A 17,309-nucleotide genomic window follows, 5' to 3' on the forward strand; every position below is an offset into this window, starting at 1 on the left:
TGTATACCTATCCATATATACATACACACACATATACATATGTATACACATATACGTACACACACACATACATATACATATATATATATACATACATATATATATATATATATACATATACATACATATACACATACATATATACACACATACATATATATACACACATACATACAAATACAACACACATATATATATATATACACACATATATATATATATATATATATATACACACATATATATATATATATATATATACACATATATATATACACATATATATACACACACACACACACACTTATATGCGCTCATCCATATATGCATAATTGCACATACATAAACATACATGAGACATCATGCTGTACTTCATCACATCTTGAGATCATTTATACCAACGAAATGTACTTCTTATGATATGCGTACATTTCAGAGCATTATTCTTTACTTTATTGATCAATTTATCCTTAGAGAAGAGTATGTGGTATAGTTCCACCGTACAGAGCGAACAATACTTTCGTCCTCTCTCATATGGCATTGATCTAGCTATTATAGACCATTCTAATGAATACTGTTTATTACTTTCCTTAAGACCCCAGATGTATTTGCTAAGACTAGTGCTAGCCATTTTCTTCCTATCTCTAAAGCATGAGAAATGGTTAGAAATTCTACGGCATACCTGTCCTGAAGTGCACCCCAAGTATGTCATGGTATCTGTTTGAGTCTTTACTTTGCATTGATATATTATATTTTTGACTTTCGCATTAGGTCCTTCAAATTTTATTCTCCTAGGGTTTACCTCTTTTACTGTGATTATGCTCTTACTCCTATTATTAATAAATGATATACATATCATCATCATCGTTTAACGTCCGCTTTCCATGCTGGCATGAGTTGGACGGTTTGACTGGGGGACTGGTGAACCAGATGGCTGCACCAAGTTGCAATCTGATTTGGCAGAGTTTCTACAGCTGGATGCTATTCCTAAAGCCAACCACTGTGAGAGTGTAGTGGGTGCCTTTACGTGCCTCCGGCACGAGAGCCAGTCGGGCGGTACTGGCAACAGCCACGCTCAAATGGTGTTTTTACGTGTCACCTGCACGGGAGCCAGTCTGGCGGCACTGGCAAAACCCTCGCTCAAATGTTGTTTCCCCTATATGCAATATATATACACATATATGTGCAATATATATATATATATATATATATATATATATATATATATATATATATATACACATACATACATACATGTACAACATATATATACAAATATGTACAACATATATATGTATACATACATGTACAACATATATATACAAATATGTACAACATATATATGTATACATATATGTACAATATACATATATATATACAATATATATATATATATATATATATATATATATATATATATATATATATATATATAGATATACATACATATATGTACAATATATATATATATATATATATATATATATATATATATATATATAGATATACATACATATATGTACAATATATATATATATATGTATATATAAACATACATATATGTACAATATATATACAGAGAGAGAGAAAGAGAGAGTGACGTACGTGCACTGTATAATAATTATGGTGTTTCTTACTGTATAAGACTGCCCTCATTTATATATTTTTTTTAAATTTCAGCAGCTAACTTCTTGACAGTTACTAATTGAGCTGGCTTAATTATTAACCACATTTCTCTCTCTTTCTCTCTATAATGTGTGTGTGTGTGTGTGCGTGGCTAAACCCTTTTGCGATGGGATTTGTCATCAAAATTAATTTGTCACGGTTAGTTTGCAGCTTTGTTTTTTTATCTGTTTATTTGTTTGTTATCCTGGTCAGTTTACGTCTGTTGTGTTTTTTTTTTTTAACTGTCCCAGATCGATTGTGTAATTTAAGATCGCATTATCACGGTGTAGTAATAATGTATACATATTTTTTATTGATATTATAATTGGCGAGCGCCGTGAAGTGTAAAGTAAGCTCCCGCTCGACCTACCGTTCGAACTGTCTTCGATTCTTTGCTGTTGCATCCCCCCTTTCTCTCTGTCTCTATTTCTCTCTCTCTCTCTCTCTCTCTCAAGTAACGATCGGTCGCTGTAAATCATCTCTCTACCCTCCACACAATTATAAACAATTCAAATCTAGTAACAGATACGCTTTAAAAATATTTCTATATATTTAATACCGTACTTGTGCGTATATGTGAGTAATATGATATTCACACACGCACAATAGTTAAAATGTGGTGATAACTTTGAGCAAGTTTGATCTAATTTCTCTGGTCGCTCTTAGTTACTTTCTGGCGAACTACTCCAAGCTAGTACCGTACTTTAATAATATACATATATATATAACCATTATTCAAGCACTAGAAATATTGAGTAATAAATTGTCTATATACAAAGTTGGAAAATATTTACTAAGCTGTAATACTTCGTATAAAATAAGCTTTGAATGGGTTTGGATAGATTTGAATTACACAGCCTTTCGTCGGCATAATATATTACAATATTCTACGCCTTATGCCTGTAGTTTTTCAACCTAATTCTGCAAAACCTTTTCACTGTGTAGTAATATTAGGTCATAGAACTGTCCAGCTCAGTGTGATCTCAATGTTTAGATGGAAATGACTGACAAATTGCGCTGTGTATTGTATATTGTTGATCAGTATATATTATGCAATATTGATTTTTGCATATGTTGCAGTTATCTTGCAGTTTTCGTGCGATTTAAAGTTTTTCTTCGTTGCCAGAAGTTATTGCTTCTCGTAATTTCATTCTTATTCTTAGAAGTGGGTGCAGTTTAGCATTCTCTTTTATATTTATATTTGTTCTTCGGAAGTGCAACTTATCATAGTCTAACTATCTTCTTCAGTGTTAACAAATCGTTCGTCTCAGTGAAATGTTAATATATGTCAGATTGACACTGTAGCCTGGGTTATTGGAATATTTGCGTGTTCCCTGCCTGTCTTCCGGTAATTTTGCCAGTTCATTGACCAAACTATGTATAGAGTTCATTATTTCGTAATATCGATTTCTGTTGACTAAACAAAAAGCCGATTTTTTTTTCTTCTGTGTGTTTTGTCAGAGAGGGTAGAGCAGTGCCAATGACTTTTTTTTTTTTTTTTTTCAAAACCTGGTAAGAGAATAGGAAGGAAACTACTCTCAGACCGGAAATCGGAATTAAATAATTGCGCCAAAGTAGACTCTGTTAAAGACATCTTGGGGCCAGGTGGGCTTGTTAAACCAGGAGATGAATTAAGTCTACCACCCAAGGACAGAAACAGCAGCTTTGCACGGTTTCTGTTCACTAAGTTTCACTCAGATTTTGATCAACCTAAGATAAAAGCCTAAGGTGCTACACAGTGAAAGACAACCTAAATTCACGTAGTTACAAAACAAAATATTCTTAATCATATAGCCATGCCTGTCTCTAAGAGAGGGAGGTAGTCATACTGTCAATAAAATTGTCTCAATTAGAGTGTGTATACACACGCACTCACACTTCTGCCTTTCGGTTGTAAATTGGAAATAAGCCATCTTTATGATATATATATATGTGTGTGTGTATGAGGTCACAAGAGTGACAGAGGCTACTGACTAGCACCGCTTTTGCTAAAAAGAAGAGTTAAAACAACTCAAAAGCAGTGTTTTACTGTCTCTCATATTAAGATAATGCTTTTGTGGCTTTTCAGTTGTTTTAACTCTTATTTTTAGCAAAAGTGGTGCTAGTCAGTACCCTCTGTCACTTTTGTGATCTCTATTAATTTTGCCTTTAGGTTCTAATTGCTAATAAGCCGCTCTTTTTATCTATCTACAAATAGATAGATAGACATATGCATACGTCACCAACAGTAAACAACATGAAATACGAAAACAAATGAGTTCTATATGCAAACAACGAGAGAAATAAATGGAAAACAGGACAAGTAACATAAAGAACGACACTCCATCAGTTGCCGGCTATCTACTCCTCATTTCGAGCATTGAACGACAATATGAGTCTTCGAAGACGGTTGCTCCCATAAGTACCAAAATAATATTTGGATTTATGGAGGGTCAAAGATGGGACCAAAAACAGGACAGTGGAGACATACAAGCAAACCAAACGAAAACAAACATGGAGGGCTGTTAGACCAGAACGAGGGTAAAGTAGTGAACACTGGAGAAATATTTTCTTTGACAAGAGAAACGATAGAAGAGAGAGATAGGATATGTCCAATCCTTAGGACAGTCCTGAAAGAAAAGAAAGATGGACAATGGTCACGTGTGAATAACGAGAGAGAGAGAGATGGAGAAAGAGGGGGAAAGAGACAGAAAATCATATTTCATGTTGCTTACTGTTGGTGACATCCTGTACCCATATATGTGTGTGTGTATATATATATATATATATATATATTATATGATTGAATGCCATGCATCCATTTCCAAGTAAGCTTTTATATATATATATATATATATATATATATATATATATATATATATATATATAGATATATAGTCAATTCAAATAAACAAATGAAAATAATGGACGACAAGAGAACGTGCACAAAAAATGTATTAGTTTTGACACTTGGTGAAAAAAGAGAGTTTGACGTTTCGAGCATAGCTCTTCATCGGAGAGGAGAGAGGGAAAAGTCCAAAGAAAGAAAAGAAATCGTCAGCAGCATGTGTGTGTGTGTGTGTGTGATTGGTGTGTATTACTCTGCACGACTTGAAGTAAAATTTCTAATTGTATTTAATTCAGAAGGTAACATGCCTCTAACCAAATAACTATTATAGCACATTTAGCTTACTTTCTGCTAACTTTCTACCCTCACAATGTTACTTAATGTATGTGACATTATAAAACCAGGGCTTATTGGCATTACCTGTAATTAAATAAATTTTTGGTAGTAGAAATGTGTGAAATATCTATATACATTAAACAAGAAAAGAAAGTGAAATTTTTATTTACATATAAGTAATGGCTATTGGAGAGAGATTTTCTTATGCTTAGAGAAAGAGATTAATATTAATAATTCAAGCTTATAGAAGAGTAGTCTTGGATATTGACAGCAGACACATCTGATACAGAAAGAAGTTGAACAACACTTGGATATGTTCCTAAAGACTTTGGCTTTAAACAAAAACAGAATATTTATAGAGCCAAATAGACTAAAACTCTTCTTTAAAAGTCAAAAACGAATTTATTGATAACAAATACATACTTTGCACACAAAGAGGTATATACATGCATGCATACAGGTGTGTGTGTGCGCATATAAGTAACAGGTTTCTTTCAGTTACAATTTATCAAATCATTCCCACTGGTTATGTTCAGTTCAGCCCAGGGCTATAGTAAAATATCTTTGCTCGAGGTGTTGTACAATGTGACAGAGCCAGAATATGTGGTTGCAAAGCTAAATTTTTAATACTACAGTCATGTGTTTGTGTACATTATACCTGTGCACTATGTCTAAGAAGGCACAAGCACTTTCACACACATACGTACACATGACAATCTTCCAAATTCACTCAAGGCTTCGGTCAACACAAACCTCATGTAGTTGACATTTACTCAAGGTGCCATGCTGTGGGACCAAACCCAAAATTATGTGGTTGGGAAGTTAACTTCTTACCAACATATTCATATCTGCACCTACCAACGTATATAATATGTATAGACATTACATATGGACACTATAAATATATAGTTTACATATACAATAGAATCAACAAAGAAAACTACTCCATCTAATGAGAGATAAATATCTAGATTTATATATGTATATAGTGAGTAAAAATATATATATAATAAATGCACAAACAAACGGGAAACAGACGTAGATGGATGCCAACTACTCATCAGTTAGCAGGCCAGTGGGTCAACTGCAATTTCATACCTAACCAATAATAAATGTGTGTGTGTGTGTGTGTGTGTGTGTGTGTAAAAAAAAGAACACTACTTGGGTTTAAAATTTATGACAGTTGTCTTGGTAGAACTTTATTGAAGTATTCATAGATTACATCAAAGAAACCCACCATCTTCAAGTAAAATTTTAAACAAGTGTAAACATATGAGGTACTAGGTCATAATGAATCATATATATGTATGTATGTGTGTGTGTGTGTGTATATATATATATATATGTGTGTGTGTGTGTGTATGTGTCTATATATATATATATATGTATATACATATATATATATATGTGTGTGTGTGTGTATGTGTCTATATACATATGTATATACCATGAAGGATTGCTGCTACATGTGTCAAAGCACTTGCCATGAGTAATGAAAACTCTCGTGTACTCCATCTTCAGTTTTTCATTTCCCATATATATATATATATATATATATATGATTTATTAGAAACTAGTACCTATAGATTTATGTAAATTACTTTTTGATTACACACACACACACATACATGTATATATATATATATATATATATATATATATATATATATATATATACATACATACATGCATATATATATATATATATGCATGCACATATATATAAGTTAAGTACATACATATATACATACATACATAGATATACGTTGACAGTACTATAGTAGATAAATCAATTAAGAATATGAAGACAGGGAAGGCGCCCGGCCCATCTGGAATCACTGCAGAGATGCTCAAAATATCTGGCAGTGTCGGCTATAGCCTAGTCACTTGTATCATTAACCAGATGATACACGAAGGAGTCATACCCAATGACTGGTGTAGCAGCACCATAGTCAACTGCTACAAAAGTAAAGGTGATGCTTTAAATACAAATAACTACAGAGGTATCAAGTTCTTGGATCAGGTAATGAAAGTCACAGAGAGGGTCATAGCCCTACTAATTAGAAAGGAGAGTCAGTTTAGATGAGATGCAGTTTGGGTTAGTGCCAGGGAAAAGCACCACTGATGCTATATTTCTAGTAAGACAGCGGCAGGAGAAATACCTAGCCAAAGATAAACTTCTGTACCTGGCTTTCGTTGACATGGAGAAAGCCTTTGATAGGGTCCCCCGATCCCTTATCTGGTGGTCAATGAGGAAACTAGGGATAGAAGAATGGTTAGTGAGAGTTGTGCGAGCCATGTACAGACGTACTAGAGCCGTGTACTAGGCATAGTTGATAACTTCCACTATCTAGGTGACCAAGTTTGTAGCAAGGGAGGGTGCGCTGAAAGTGTAGCTGCTAGAATAAGAATAGCCTGGGCAAAGTTCAGAGAGCTCTTACCTCTGCTGGTGACAAAGAGCCTCTCTGTCAGATTGTATGACGCATATGTACGAACCGCCATGCTACATGGCAGTGAAACATGGGCCGTGATTGCTGAGGACATGCGTAAGCTCGCAAGAAACAAAGCCACTATGCTCTGATGGATGTGTAATGTTGGGGTGCATACTCGAGAGAGTGTAAGTACCTTGAGAGAAAAGTTAGACCTAAGAAGCATCAGTTGTGGTGTGCAAGAGAAACGACTGCGCTGGTATGGACATGTGGCAAGAATGGATGAGGATAGCTGTGGGAAAAAGTGCCACACCCTAGCGGTTGAGGGAACCTGTGGAAGAGGTAGACCCAGGAAGACCTGGGATGAGGTGATGAAGCACGACCTTCGAACTTTAGGCTGCACCAAGGCAATGACTAGTGACTGGGACCTTTGGAAATATGCAGTACGTGAGAAGACTCGGCAAGCCAAGAGAGAGCATAATCTGTGGCCTCTGCCAGAAGTGTAACCAGCTCACTTATTCGTATATTTAATTCATTGGACACTAAACTCTGCTTGCGAAGACCTGTTGAGGCAAGTGAATTTGAAATCGAAATCGAACCAACTTCGACAACTGGCACCCATCCCAGCCTCTCCTTCATTGGGTTGGGGCAAGTGAAATCGAAATCGTAATCGAACCATATTCGATGACTGGTACCTGTGCCAGTGGAGCACTAACAGCACTGTCCGAGTGTAATCATTGCCAGAGCAGCTGTCTGGCTTCTGTGCTAGTGGCACGTAAATAACACCATTTGAGAGTGATCATTACCAGCGTCGCGTTACTGGCACTTGTGCTGGTGGCACGTTAGAAAATCATTTGAGCGAGGTTTTCAAGATTGCTAAAATGTAAGAAAGTATACTAGTCCTTTAATATTTAATATTCATTATTTCATTTATTCAATAAGACAATCAATACTTCATTTCATTTTACTATACCTACTATATATACTATATATTCTATATCCTACATTAATATTATAAGAATATAAATAAAACATAAAAAACAGAGTTGGAATTCCTTTGAATAATATATATATATATATATATATATATATATGCATGTATATATACATGTGTTTTTACCTGCAGGTATGCAGGGTCTTCAGACAATTTAAAATACAATTTCCATCTATTCAGAAGGATTTGGTTAGCCTCTGACTGTAGTATAGAACACTTTACCAAACAGCTATGCCTGCATGTGGGTTTGCCAGAAAGAGATTGAATGAAGCTCTTCATATGTGTGTGTGTTTGTGGTGCTGTGTGATAAGTGAATGTCAGTGTCATACAAGCATTTGTCATTTGATTGTGTGTGTGTGTGTTACGTTTGTTTTGACATCGCATGAGAGTTGTAAATGAGTCATTGTTATATAAGTGGTATCATACTTTGCCAGTATTCTGCAGAACGATGTCTGACCATGGGAAAATATTACCTTGTTTGAAAACAAATAAGGGTTGGTGACAGTGAGGGTATCTGCTTCATTTATCTCTGTCTGGCCCATGCAAGCATGGAAAAGTAAATTTTGAAATGATGATGGCATTTATATTTATTCATACAGTGTGTGTGTAATGTATACACACGCAGGCATGGTTGTGTGGTAAAAAGCTTGCTTCTCAACCACATGGTTCTGGCTTCAGTTTCAGTGTGTGGCACCTTAGGCAAGTGCCTTCTACTATAGCTTTGGGCCAACCGAAGCCTTGTGAATAGTTTGAGAAATGGAAACTGAAAGAAACCCATCATGTGTGTGTGTGTACCTTTTATGTATGTGTACCTCTATATCCTTCATATTTTGAGATGTTTTAACTGAGGAAAGTTTATGTAACGGATGCATTTCCTATTTTATTTTGTGCATATTAAACAATTTCAAAACATCACTATTTGGTTTGACTTCATCATTGCAACTTAGATAGACAGACAGACATACTGTGTGTGGAGCTTGAAGACACCCAGGTTTGTGTTTTGGCATTCAGTAAAAGATCTAGAAGGAGAAAATACCAAAATATACCTCTTATTGAATTGTATTGTGGGCATCCTTTTTATCAAAAAATTCCTGAATAGATCTTGATACACAAGCGGATGCTGAAAAGTTCCTTGCTTTAAGGGTTTTGTGAAAGGCCTAATTCGAGGCCTAACTTTCTGAGTTCTTTTACAGGACTTAAAAAAAACTGAAAGACTGCTACAATAAGTATGTGAGTCTGAGAGGGAAATATGTTGAATAAAATCATAATTAACTGATCCTCCTGTATTTTTATTGTACCCAAGGCCAGGAACTTTTCAGCACCCCTCATAATACCTGTAGTTCAAACAGTTACCAGTTATCTAACACTTCTTTGTCACTGGATATTAAAACTATGGATACTTAAGGAGCAGCATACATGACGTTCAAGCCTGTATCTCTATAATATACTGAACCATTGATGTTTCCTCCACTCCTCTTATATATTTTTCATTTTTTTGTGAAGCAGCCTTCAACATCGTATATATATGTATGTAAAGATTGTGTGTGTGTGTGTGTGTGTGAAAAACCATGTTTTCTGTCTACTACATTCACGGTGGTGCAACTAATACTTGTAAAAGCACCATAAAATTTTTGTGGTATGTTTCAAAGGTGATTGGACCTCCAAATGTGTTGCACATTATTGACAGAAAAATGCTGTCTCGGCGTATGTTCTCTGTTACATTGATGAATGAGCAGAAACTCAGCTTTATTGATATCACTATGTATCAGATTTTATTGATTACTAGCTAGTAATGGTTTAAGTCCATTGCTCTTCTTTGTCTGTTTTTGCCTTTGCAGACATACAATCCTGGTTAACCATTTGCACTTTAGACACATGTTTATTATGTGTACACTTATGCATTCTTTCATATTCACACATGCAGAGATTTATTACGCATGCACTTACATGCTTTTATGCATATATGCATTCTAATAGTGTTCTGATATGCTTATATGCGTGCCATGTACAAGCATTTACTTGTAAATAGCCATAGTTATCTTTATGCAAGTATACATGTGCATACATTCCAGCACAAACACACACACACACACACACACACATAGACAGATATGTTAAATAATACAATCATATATCTACATAGCTAAACAGAGAGATAAGTAGACAAATACATACATACATACATCTTTATATGCATGCACATTCATCTACATTTGAACTTAGATAAAGATGCATCTGCACACATACACCAGTTGACATGTACATGTGCACTGAAACACATTCATTTATGCTTACACGTACATGATGCATTACTTACATGCAAATATACACACGTGCTTTTGCATACACACATATACATTTGCAGACACATACTTTCTAATGCAGTTATCTTACATCAAATGCCTGTTTCTTTCTTTCCATCTGTCTTCTCCCTTTCCTGTTTCCTTATCTCTTCTTGCAGCTGTACACTGTCCCTTTATCACTTTTCAGTGCTCTACACTGTCCCCTTTAGTCTTTAACCTTTTATCTACCACTCATGCCTCTTTAACAAAACCGTCATGTTTTCATCTTCTCTTCTGAACTTTTTGTCTACTATTCCTTCTACAGTCTTAGCCCTCAATCTACTCCTCTTCCTGTCTCTTTAATCCTCAATCTGATCTCCCCTCTGTCTCCTTAACCCTCAATAAGTTGTCCCTTCTTCAATCTTAACCCTATCTGATTTCTCCCCTTTTTCCTTAACCCCTTGCAGAGACGAAGCATTACTGACCGCATTGAAATACTGCGTATGTGAGCAGTGCAAGGTCTCACACTGTGTGGCACTGTGTTTTCAAATATACCACACTGAGAAGAATCCGTAAATACATTGTAAAATTCCATGTATGAAAAATAATGTTACTGAAAGGCCTAATATCATTACGCAGCACAGACTGTCAATACTAAATCCGTCTGCAAGGGATTAATGTTGTTTACTCCTCCTCCTCTCATGTCTTTCACATCTCATTCTGTTTGTTGCATCTAACACCTGAACAAAACCTTTTTATTACTACTTCTTAATTGAATATTACACCTCAATTATTTTGTCTCTCTCTCTCTATTTCCAGGTGACTGTGGTCCGACGTTGAGCAACAAGAGTGTCTTGATTGTTTATTCAAAGCAGTATGACACTACAGATCAGCACGCCTGTGACTTGTACATTATTGCCAAGACAAAGGTGTACATTGAACTGAACTTCACTGACCTTCGTGGCTTTGAAGTTCCGTGGCAGCCAGCAAACAGCTCCACCGTTTCAATGGAATGTTTACCAAAGATCAGCATTACTGAACGCAATACGAGTGGTGAAGAATTCCGTATGGGAATTATCTGTCCTGTCCAAAAACTTCTCAAAGACCCTCCAGTCTTTCCCTCACACGCCAATAACTTAACGCTGATTTATAAATGGGACCCCAAACAGCGAACTGGACATACATTGTATCTTGACTTTCAGCTGAAAGTAAGTAAGTATCAGTTTTTGTGTTTTGGGGTTCTGTGGGTTTTGAGGCTGTGACCTCTATGGCATGGGGTGAGTTTGTTTGATTGTTCTTTCTTTGATTATTGTTCTTTTGTTATTTATGGCCAGTAATGGATGGATGGGTGGGAATTACATTCTATTGTGTCTTAGTGGCAGTGCAAGATCTTGTGGCTGTTGTTGTTGTTATTTAACCTCAGGTCAGCACTGATCCATCAGGTTTTCTCTCTCTCTCTCTCTCTTCTGTCACTACTATAATGTCCTCTTTTCCTGTGAGCTAGATGGTCTCATACCTCCACTATTCAGACACCTCTGGCTCTTTCACCTTTCCACTTGTCACTTTTGCTGTGTCCAAACCTTTGCAACACCATTATGCCCAATCCTTTCTCCACCTCCTCCCCTAAAAATCTTCTCTTTAGAATTTTCTCCTTGCTCATGTCTTTTCCTGCAGGAGTTGACTTACAGCTAGTGGAGGTGCAATGGCCCAGTGGTTAGGGCAGCGGACTTGCGGTCATAGGATCGCGGTTTCGATTCCCAGACCAGGCGTTGTGAGTGTTTATTGAGCGAAAACACCTAAAAGCTTCACAAGGCTCCGGCAGGGGATGGTGGCGAACCCTGCTGTACTCTTTCACCACAACTTTCTCTCACTCTTTCTTCCTGTTTCTGATGTGCCTGTAATTCAAAGGGCCAGCCTTGTCACACTCTGTGTCACACTGAATCTCCCCTGAGAACTACGTTAAGAGCACACGTGTCTGTGGAGTGCTCAGCCACTTGCATGTTAATTTCACGAGCAGGCTGTTCCGTTGATCGGATCAACTGGAACCCTCAACGTCATAAGCGACGGAGTGCCAACATCTGACTTGCAGCAATTTAACATTGTCCAGTTGCTCACTTGATCTGAGAAGGTTAGCAAAGGTCATGGGCAATGTCCCTTCCTCTAGATTCAGCAAATTAAAAAAAAAATCAATGCCATTCTAGTCTTGACCATCATCCCATCTTTTTATGTGTCTTTTGTATTCCCTTTTTTTTTTTGTTTATTATCCTGGTAGGATGTAATTTGCAGATCAACCGATATTAGAGTCTACCAGAGAGTTGCTCTTTAATTGTCTGGTAACGAGCGATGGAGACTTTTGTTTTCTTACTCTTCTCCTTAGCTCCTCCCCCGCCCCTCCATGTATTGGTAGGTATGAACATTACCTTTATATCCCTATATATCAACCATATATCCCTATATTTTTTCATCTTTTGGTCCTTTTGTATTTAAATGTAAAATAATTTTAAATAATTTTACCACCACCACCACCCCTCTCTCTCTCTCTCTCCTCCCCCCCTGTCTCTTATCAATCTTATCGCTGAGGTATTGCTTTTTATCTTTCACATATTTTCCATACCATCACCACCAATAACATCAACGTTATCATTACGAACACCCACTTTTCCTCCACACTCTAAACCTTCATCACCTGCCACCTACCTTATCAATGCCATTGCTATATTATCATTGGTGTCATGTTTTCCCAGTCCACCTACTGCACCATACTATTATCAATGCCTTCATCATCATCATCATCATCATCATCATTATTCCTCATTCCCTTAGTGTTGTCTCCATTGACACTCACCATACTCTTTGTCACCCGCCACCACCACTACCATCACTTACTCCTCCATTACATCACACATGTGAAGATACATGGTTCAGTGGTTAGAGCGTCAGGCTCACAATCATGAGGTAGTGAATTCGATTCTTGAACTGGGCTGTGTTGTGTTCTTTGAACACGACACTTTATTTTATGTTGCTCCACTTCGCTCAGCTATAGAAATGAGTTGCGACGTCACTGGTGCCAAGCTGTATCAGCCATTGTCTTTCTCTTGGATAACATAACTGGTATGGAGAGGGGAGGCTGGTATCCATGGGCGATTGCTGGTCATTCCATAAACCTTGCCCAGACTTGTGCCCTGGAGGGAAACTTTCTAGGTACAATCCCATGATCATTCAAGGGGTCATTACTCTTTTTTTTACATCACACATGGAATTTTTTTTTTTCATATTCCTAGTATCTCTGTAGTAGTTGCTCTAAAATAAATTCATGTTCTAAGTTCAAATTTTGGTAGGTATGAACATTACCTTTCATCTCGCCAAGGTTAGAATAAATGCCAGTGAGTGGTGATTGACTGGTATTTCGTCGTTGTTGGCACTCCGTCGCTTACGACGTTGAGGGTTCCAGTTGATCCGATCAACGGAACAGCCTGCTCATGAAATTAACATGCAAGTGGCTGAGCACTCCACAGACACGTACCCTTAACGTAGCTCTCGGGGATATTCAGCGTGACACAGTGTGACAAGGCTGACTCTTTGAATTGCAGGCACAACAGAAACAGGAAGTAAGAGTGAGAGAAAGTTGTGGTGAAAGAGTACAGCAGGGTTCGCCACCATCCCCTGCCGGAACCTCGTGGAGCTTTAGGTGTTTTTGCTCAATAAACACTCACAACGCCCAGTCTGGGAATCAAAACCGCGATCCTTTGACCGCTTGATTAGTTCAAAACAGTGTCTTGTAGATATGAGATCTCAGTAATGTGATTGTTTATTTTTAGAGAGACATTGTAAGATAGGTGTGATGGCCAGATTTGGTCAGTTTGAACATAAAACAGAATATTTGGGCCAGATATGGCCAGGTTAAGTGCTAAAGGACTAAGACACACCTCACAGAATAAGCAGAGAATGAATTTAACAATTATTGTGTGTTTTTAGATGACTAAGATGGTTTTTCCGTGATAAAATTGCTTCAGTTTCAACACATGGTCTCATATCAAGTTACTTGCTAGACATGTACCAGACTGAAATGTTGAGTTGTTAAAAAATCATGCAAAATTTTATTCTTAGGGATGAGCTGTACTTTGTCATGTGGGAATTTACAACAAAAAGAAATATATCAGAATCACTAACCCTAAATTAAGATCTTCATTAATTATTTCTTGATCTCAGCCAACTTCTGTTCTTTCCTTTACTTTCCACTGCTTCATAATTTTTTTTTCTTTTCACTAAGCAAGGAGATAGTAACACACACACACACACACACACACACACACACACACACACACATGATAGGTTTGTTTTCAATTTCCATGTACCAAATAACTCAGAAAGCTTTGGTTGGCCCAGGGCTATAGTAGAACACACTTGCCCAAGGTATCACACAGTGGGACTGAACCCAGAATCATGTAGTTGGAAAGCAAACTTCTTACCACACAGCTACACCTGAACCTAAATATGCTATGGCCGTGGTTACCAAACTTTTTTGAGACGCGACCCACTATTTATGACACCAGTTTATGGCGACCCACTTAAAACTCTACTGGGTAAAAACATTAAAGAAAAAAACAAATTTATTTCAGATTACATTTTCATTGAGGCCTGTGAGAAGGATGAGCCTGTTTCTTGCTACACTCAATAATAGAATTAACATTGGGTTCAATGCGTGATAGTTTCAGCCATAAAGAATTTGAGAGCTGCAGTTTATTTCGAAATTTGCTTTTAATCCCAACCATTGCTGGAAATCCAGCTTCACAATTATGATGCGAAAGGGAGAATTACTTTTAATGCTTCGGTGGAAATGATTGGGTACAACCAGTCTGGTATTGAAAACATGAGTCTTGAACTATCTCGATAGACAGTAGTTAATCAAAGCTAATGCGTAATTTTATAACTTTTTGCGACCCACTAGGATTCCATTCACGACCCATCAGTGAGTCGCGACTCATAGTTTGGGAACCACTGTGCTATGGTATTTAGTTCCATCCTCTCTGATCCAATCTCTAATGTTACTGAGGTCATCTCTGCTTTTCATTCCTCTAAGGAGAAGCTGTCAATAAAGTAAGTATTATCACTGTGTTGAGGGCAATTGCAACTGACTACACTTATTTCTTAAACAGATAGTTTTGCATTTGAATGAGAAATCAATATCAAGGTGTATGTCATAAATGTCGAAAAAAAGTGAAGGGATGATAGAAAGAGACATAGATTCCTCAAGCTACATCAAAGGCAAACCATCTAGGAGGGCAGTAACTCTAAATAAGAACCAGTGTAGGTTTGTGCAGACACTTAATCTTGCTATAAATAACTTCTCTGATGCAAGTGGCAAAATCAAATGCACTCTATTCATGCTGTAGAGTAGTTAGTTGATGGCAGAAAGGGTATCTAGCTGTAGCAACCACACAACAACAAAGTTGTCTTTATTGTGTGTGTTAGATGACTAAGAATCACATGTAGCAAGATCTGTACCACCCATGCCAGCATGAGTAAATGGATATAAATAGATGATGATGATATAAGTTAAATTAGATGATGCTGTGTCTTTATTCAACTGAGCGTAACAGAGGTAACAGACTTTCAGCTTGGACAGACATAGAAAAACAATTCATAAAAACTGCTAAATTAGTTTTATCTTTTGGAATGTATTATTTCTAATTCATTCTCCTTACTGCTGGACATGCTGTTATGAAATGGAAATGCTGCTTACTTTGGGTTTAATGTTCTGTTCCTTCCCACTGTGAAAAAACTTGGGGGGGGGGGGGGGGTCCAGCTGGACTGTGGCAAACAAAGACATGCTCCTTAATTAGAAGCTACAAAGTAATGATTATTGCTATGTGTACACAACATGATTACATTTCAGCTCTTGATTGTCAAATTTGCATTGGATAGAGACACTACTAGAGTCATGTGGCATCTTGCCCACTAGCTGAGAAATATTTTTGTTAGGGTTTAATCAGAAGACGAAGGGCAATGTCCACAACCTTTTGTTGAGTATCTTTTCTGAGTTGGAAGACAAATAAATTATAAGGACCAGAGGTGGTGTTAAACTTGACCACAAAATAACCCTGTGCCAGTCCAAAGCATTTTCATCTATGCTCGTTTCCAGGTTTTTAGTTACTCTTAGTTTCATGCATCATCATCACCATCATTGTTTAACAATGGTGGTGATGGTGTAAAGCTTTTCTTTCAAAAGTCACAAATTACTTTGATGGTTGGGAAAAAATTGGGAATGTGTATCATATATGATGTATGGATGCCAGGGAAATATGTTACATACACGGGACAAGCAAAGGGTTAAATCCATCGCTGAAGAAGTCAGAACACCAAGAGCTGGAATAAATGCTGCAAGGCATTTCATGTGACCCACTATTCTTCTAATCCATTGCCTGGACTGGTACTTCTTTTTATTGGTTCTGGAACAGTAAAGGATATCTTGTCCTTCGTTCTCACCACTTGCACATTATACAGATCAGAGTCCACTCGATAGGCTTCTACCCAGTTTCACTCACAAAGCCTAGAGCAAAGTTTGACATTTTGGACAAGCAACCCCAGTATGTTAACTTGTCATCCACTAGGCATATAGTGTACTTGAAGGACAATAAAATTATGTAGTTCTTCAAACATGTGTCTGCTCTCCCATCTATCATATTGTCATCTTCAATATTGCCTGTCTAGCAATTATTTCTCCATTACTCTGAGATGATATGTTTACTTGTTATCATTTCTATTTTGCAATGTAT

At 36.9% G+C, this 17,309-nt stretch overlaps 1 protein-coding gene across 3 annotated transcripts in view; it reads left to right on the plus strand.

Annotated features, from left to right (window-relative positions):
* LOC106868391 (uncharacterized) overlaps positions 1 to 17,309 on the plus strand; it is an 81,296-nt gene that overhangs the window by 10,904 nt on the left and 53,083 nt on the right. For 2 of the 3 annotated variants that reach the window (XM_052970646.2, XM_089358571.1), the window contains exon 2: positions 11,353 to 11,745. In XM_052970646.2, the coding sequence (XP_052826606.1) occupies positions 11,541 to 11,745 (205 nt within the window). In that variant the 5' untranslated portion in view covers positions 11,353 to 11,540. Of the gene's footprint in view, positions 1 to 11,352; positions 11,746 to 17,309 lie in introns of those variants that run through there. The other variant, XM_052970658.2, reaches the window with a different exon arrangement.

Source organism: Octopus bimaculoides, chromosome 1, assembly GCF_046866305.1.
Source record: "Octopus bimaculoides isolate indiv1 chromosome 1, ASM4686630v1, whole genome shotgun sequence".
Taxonomy (NCBI): Eukaryota; Metazoa; Mollusca; class Cephalopoda; order Octopoda; family Octopodidae; genus Octopus; species Octopus bimaculoides.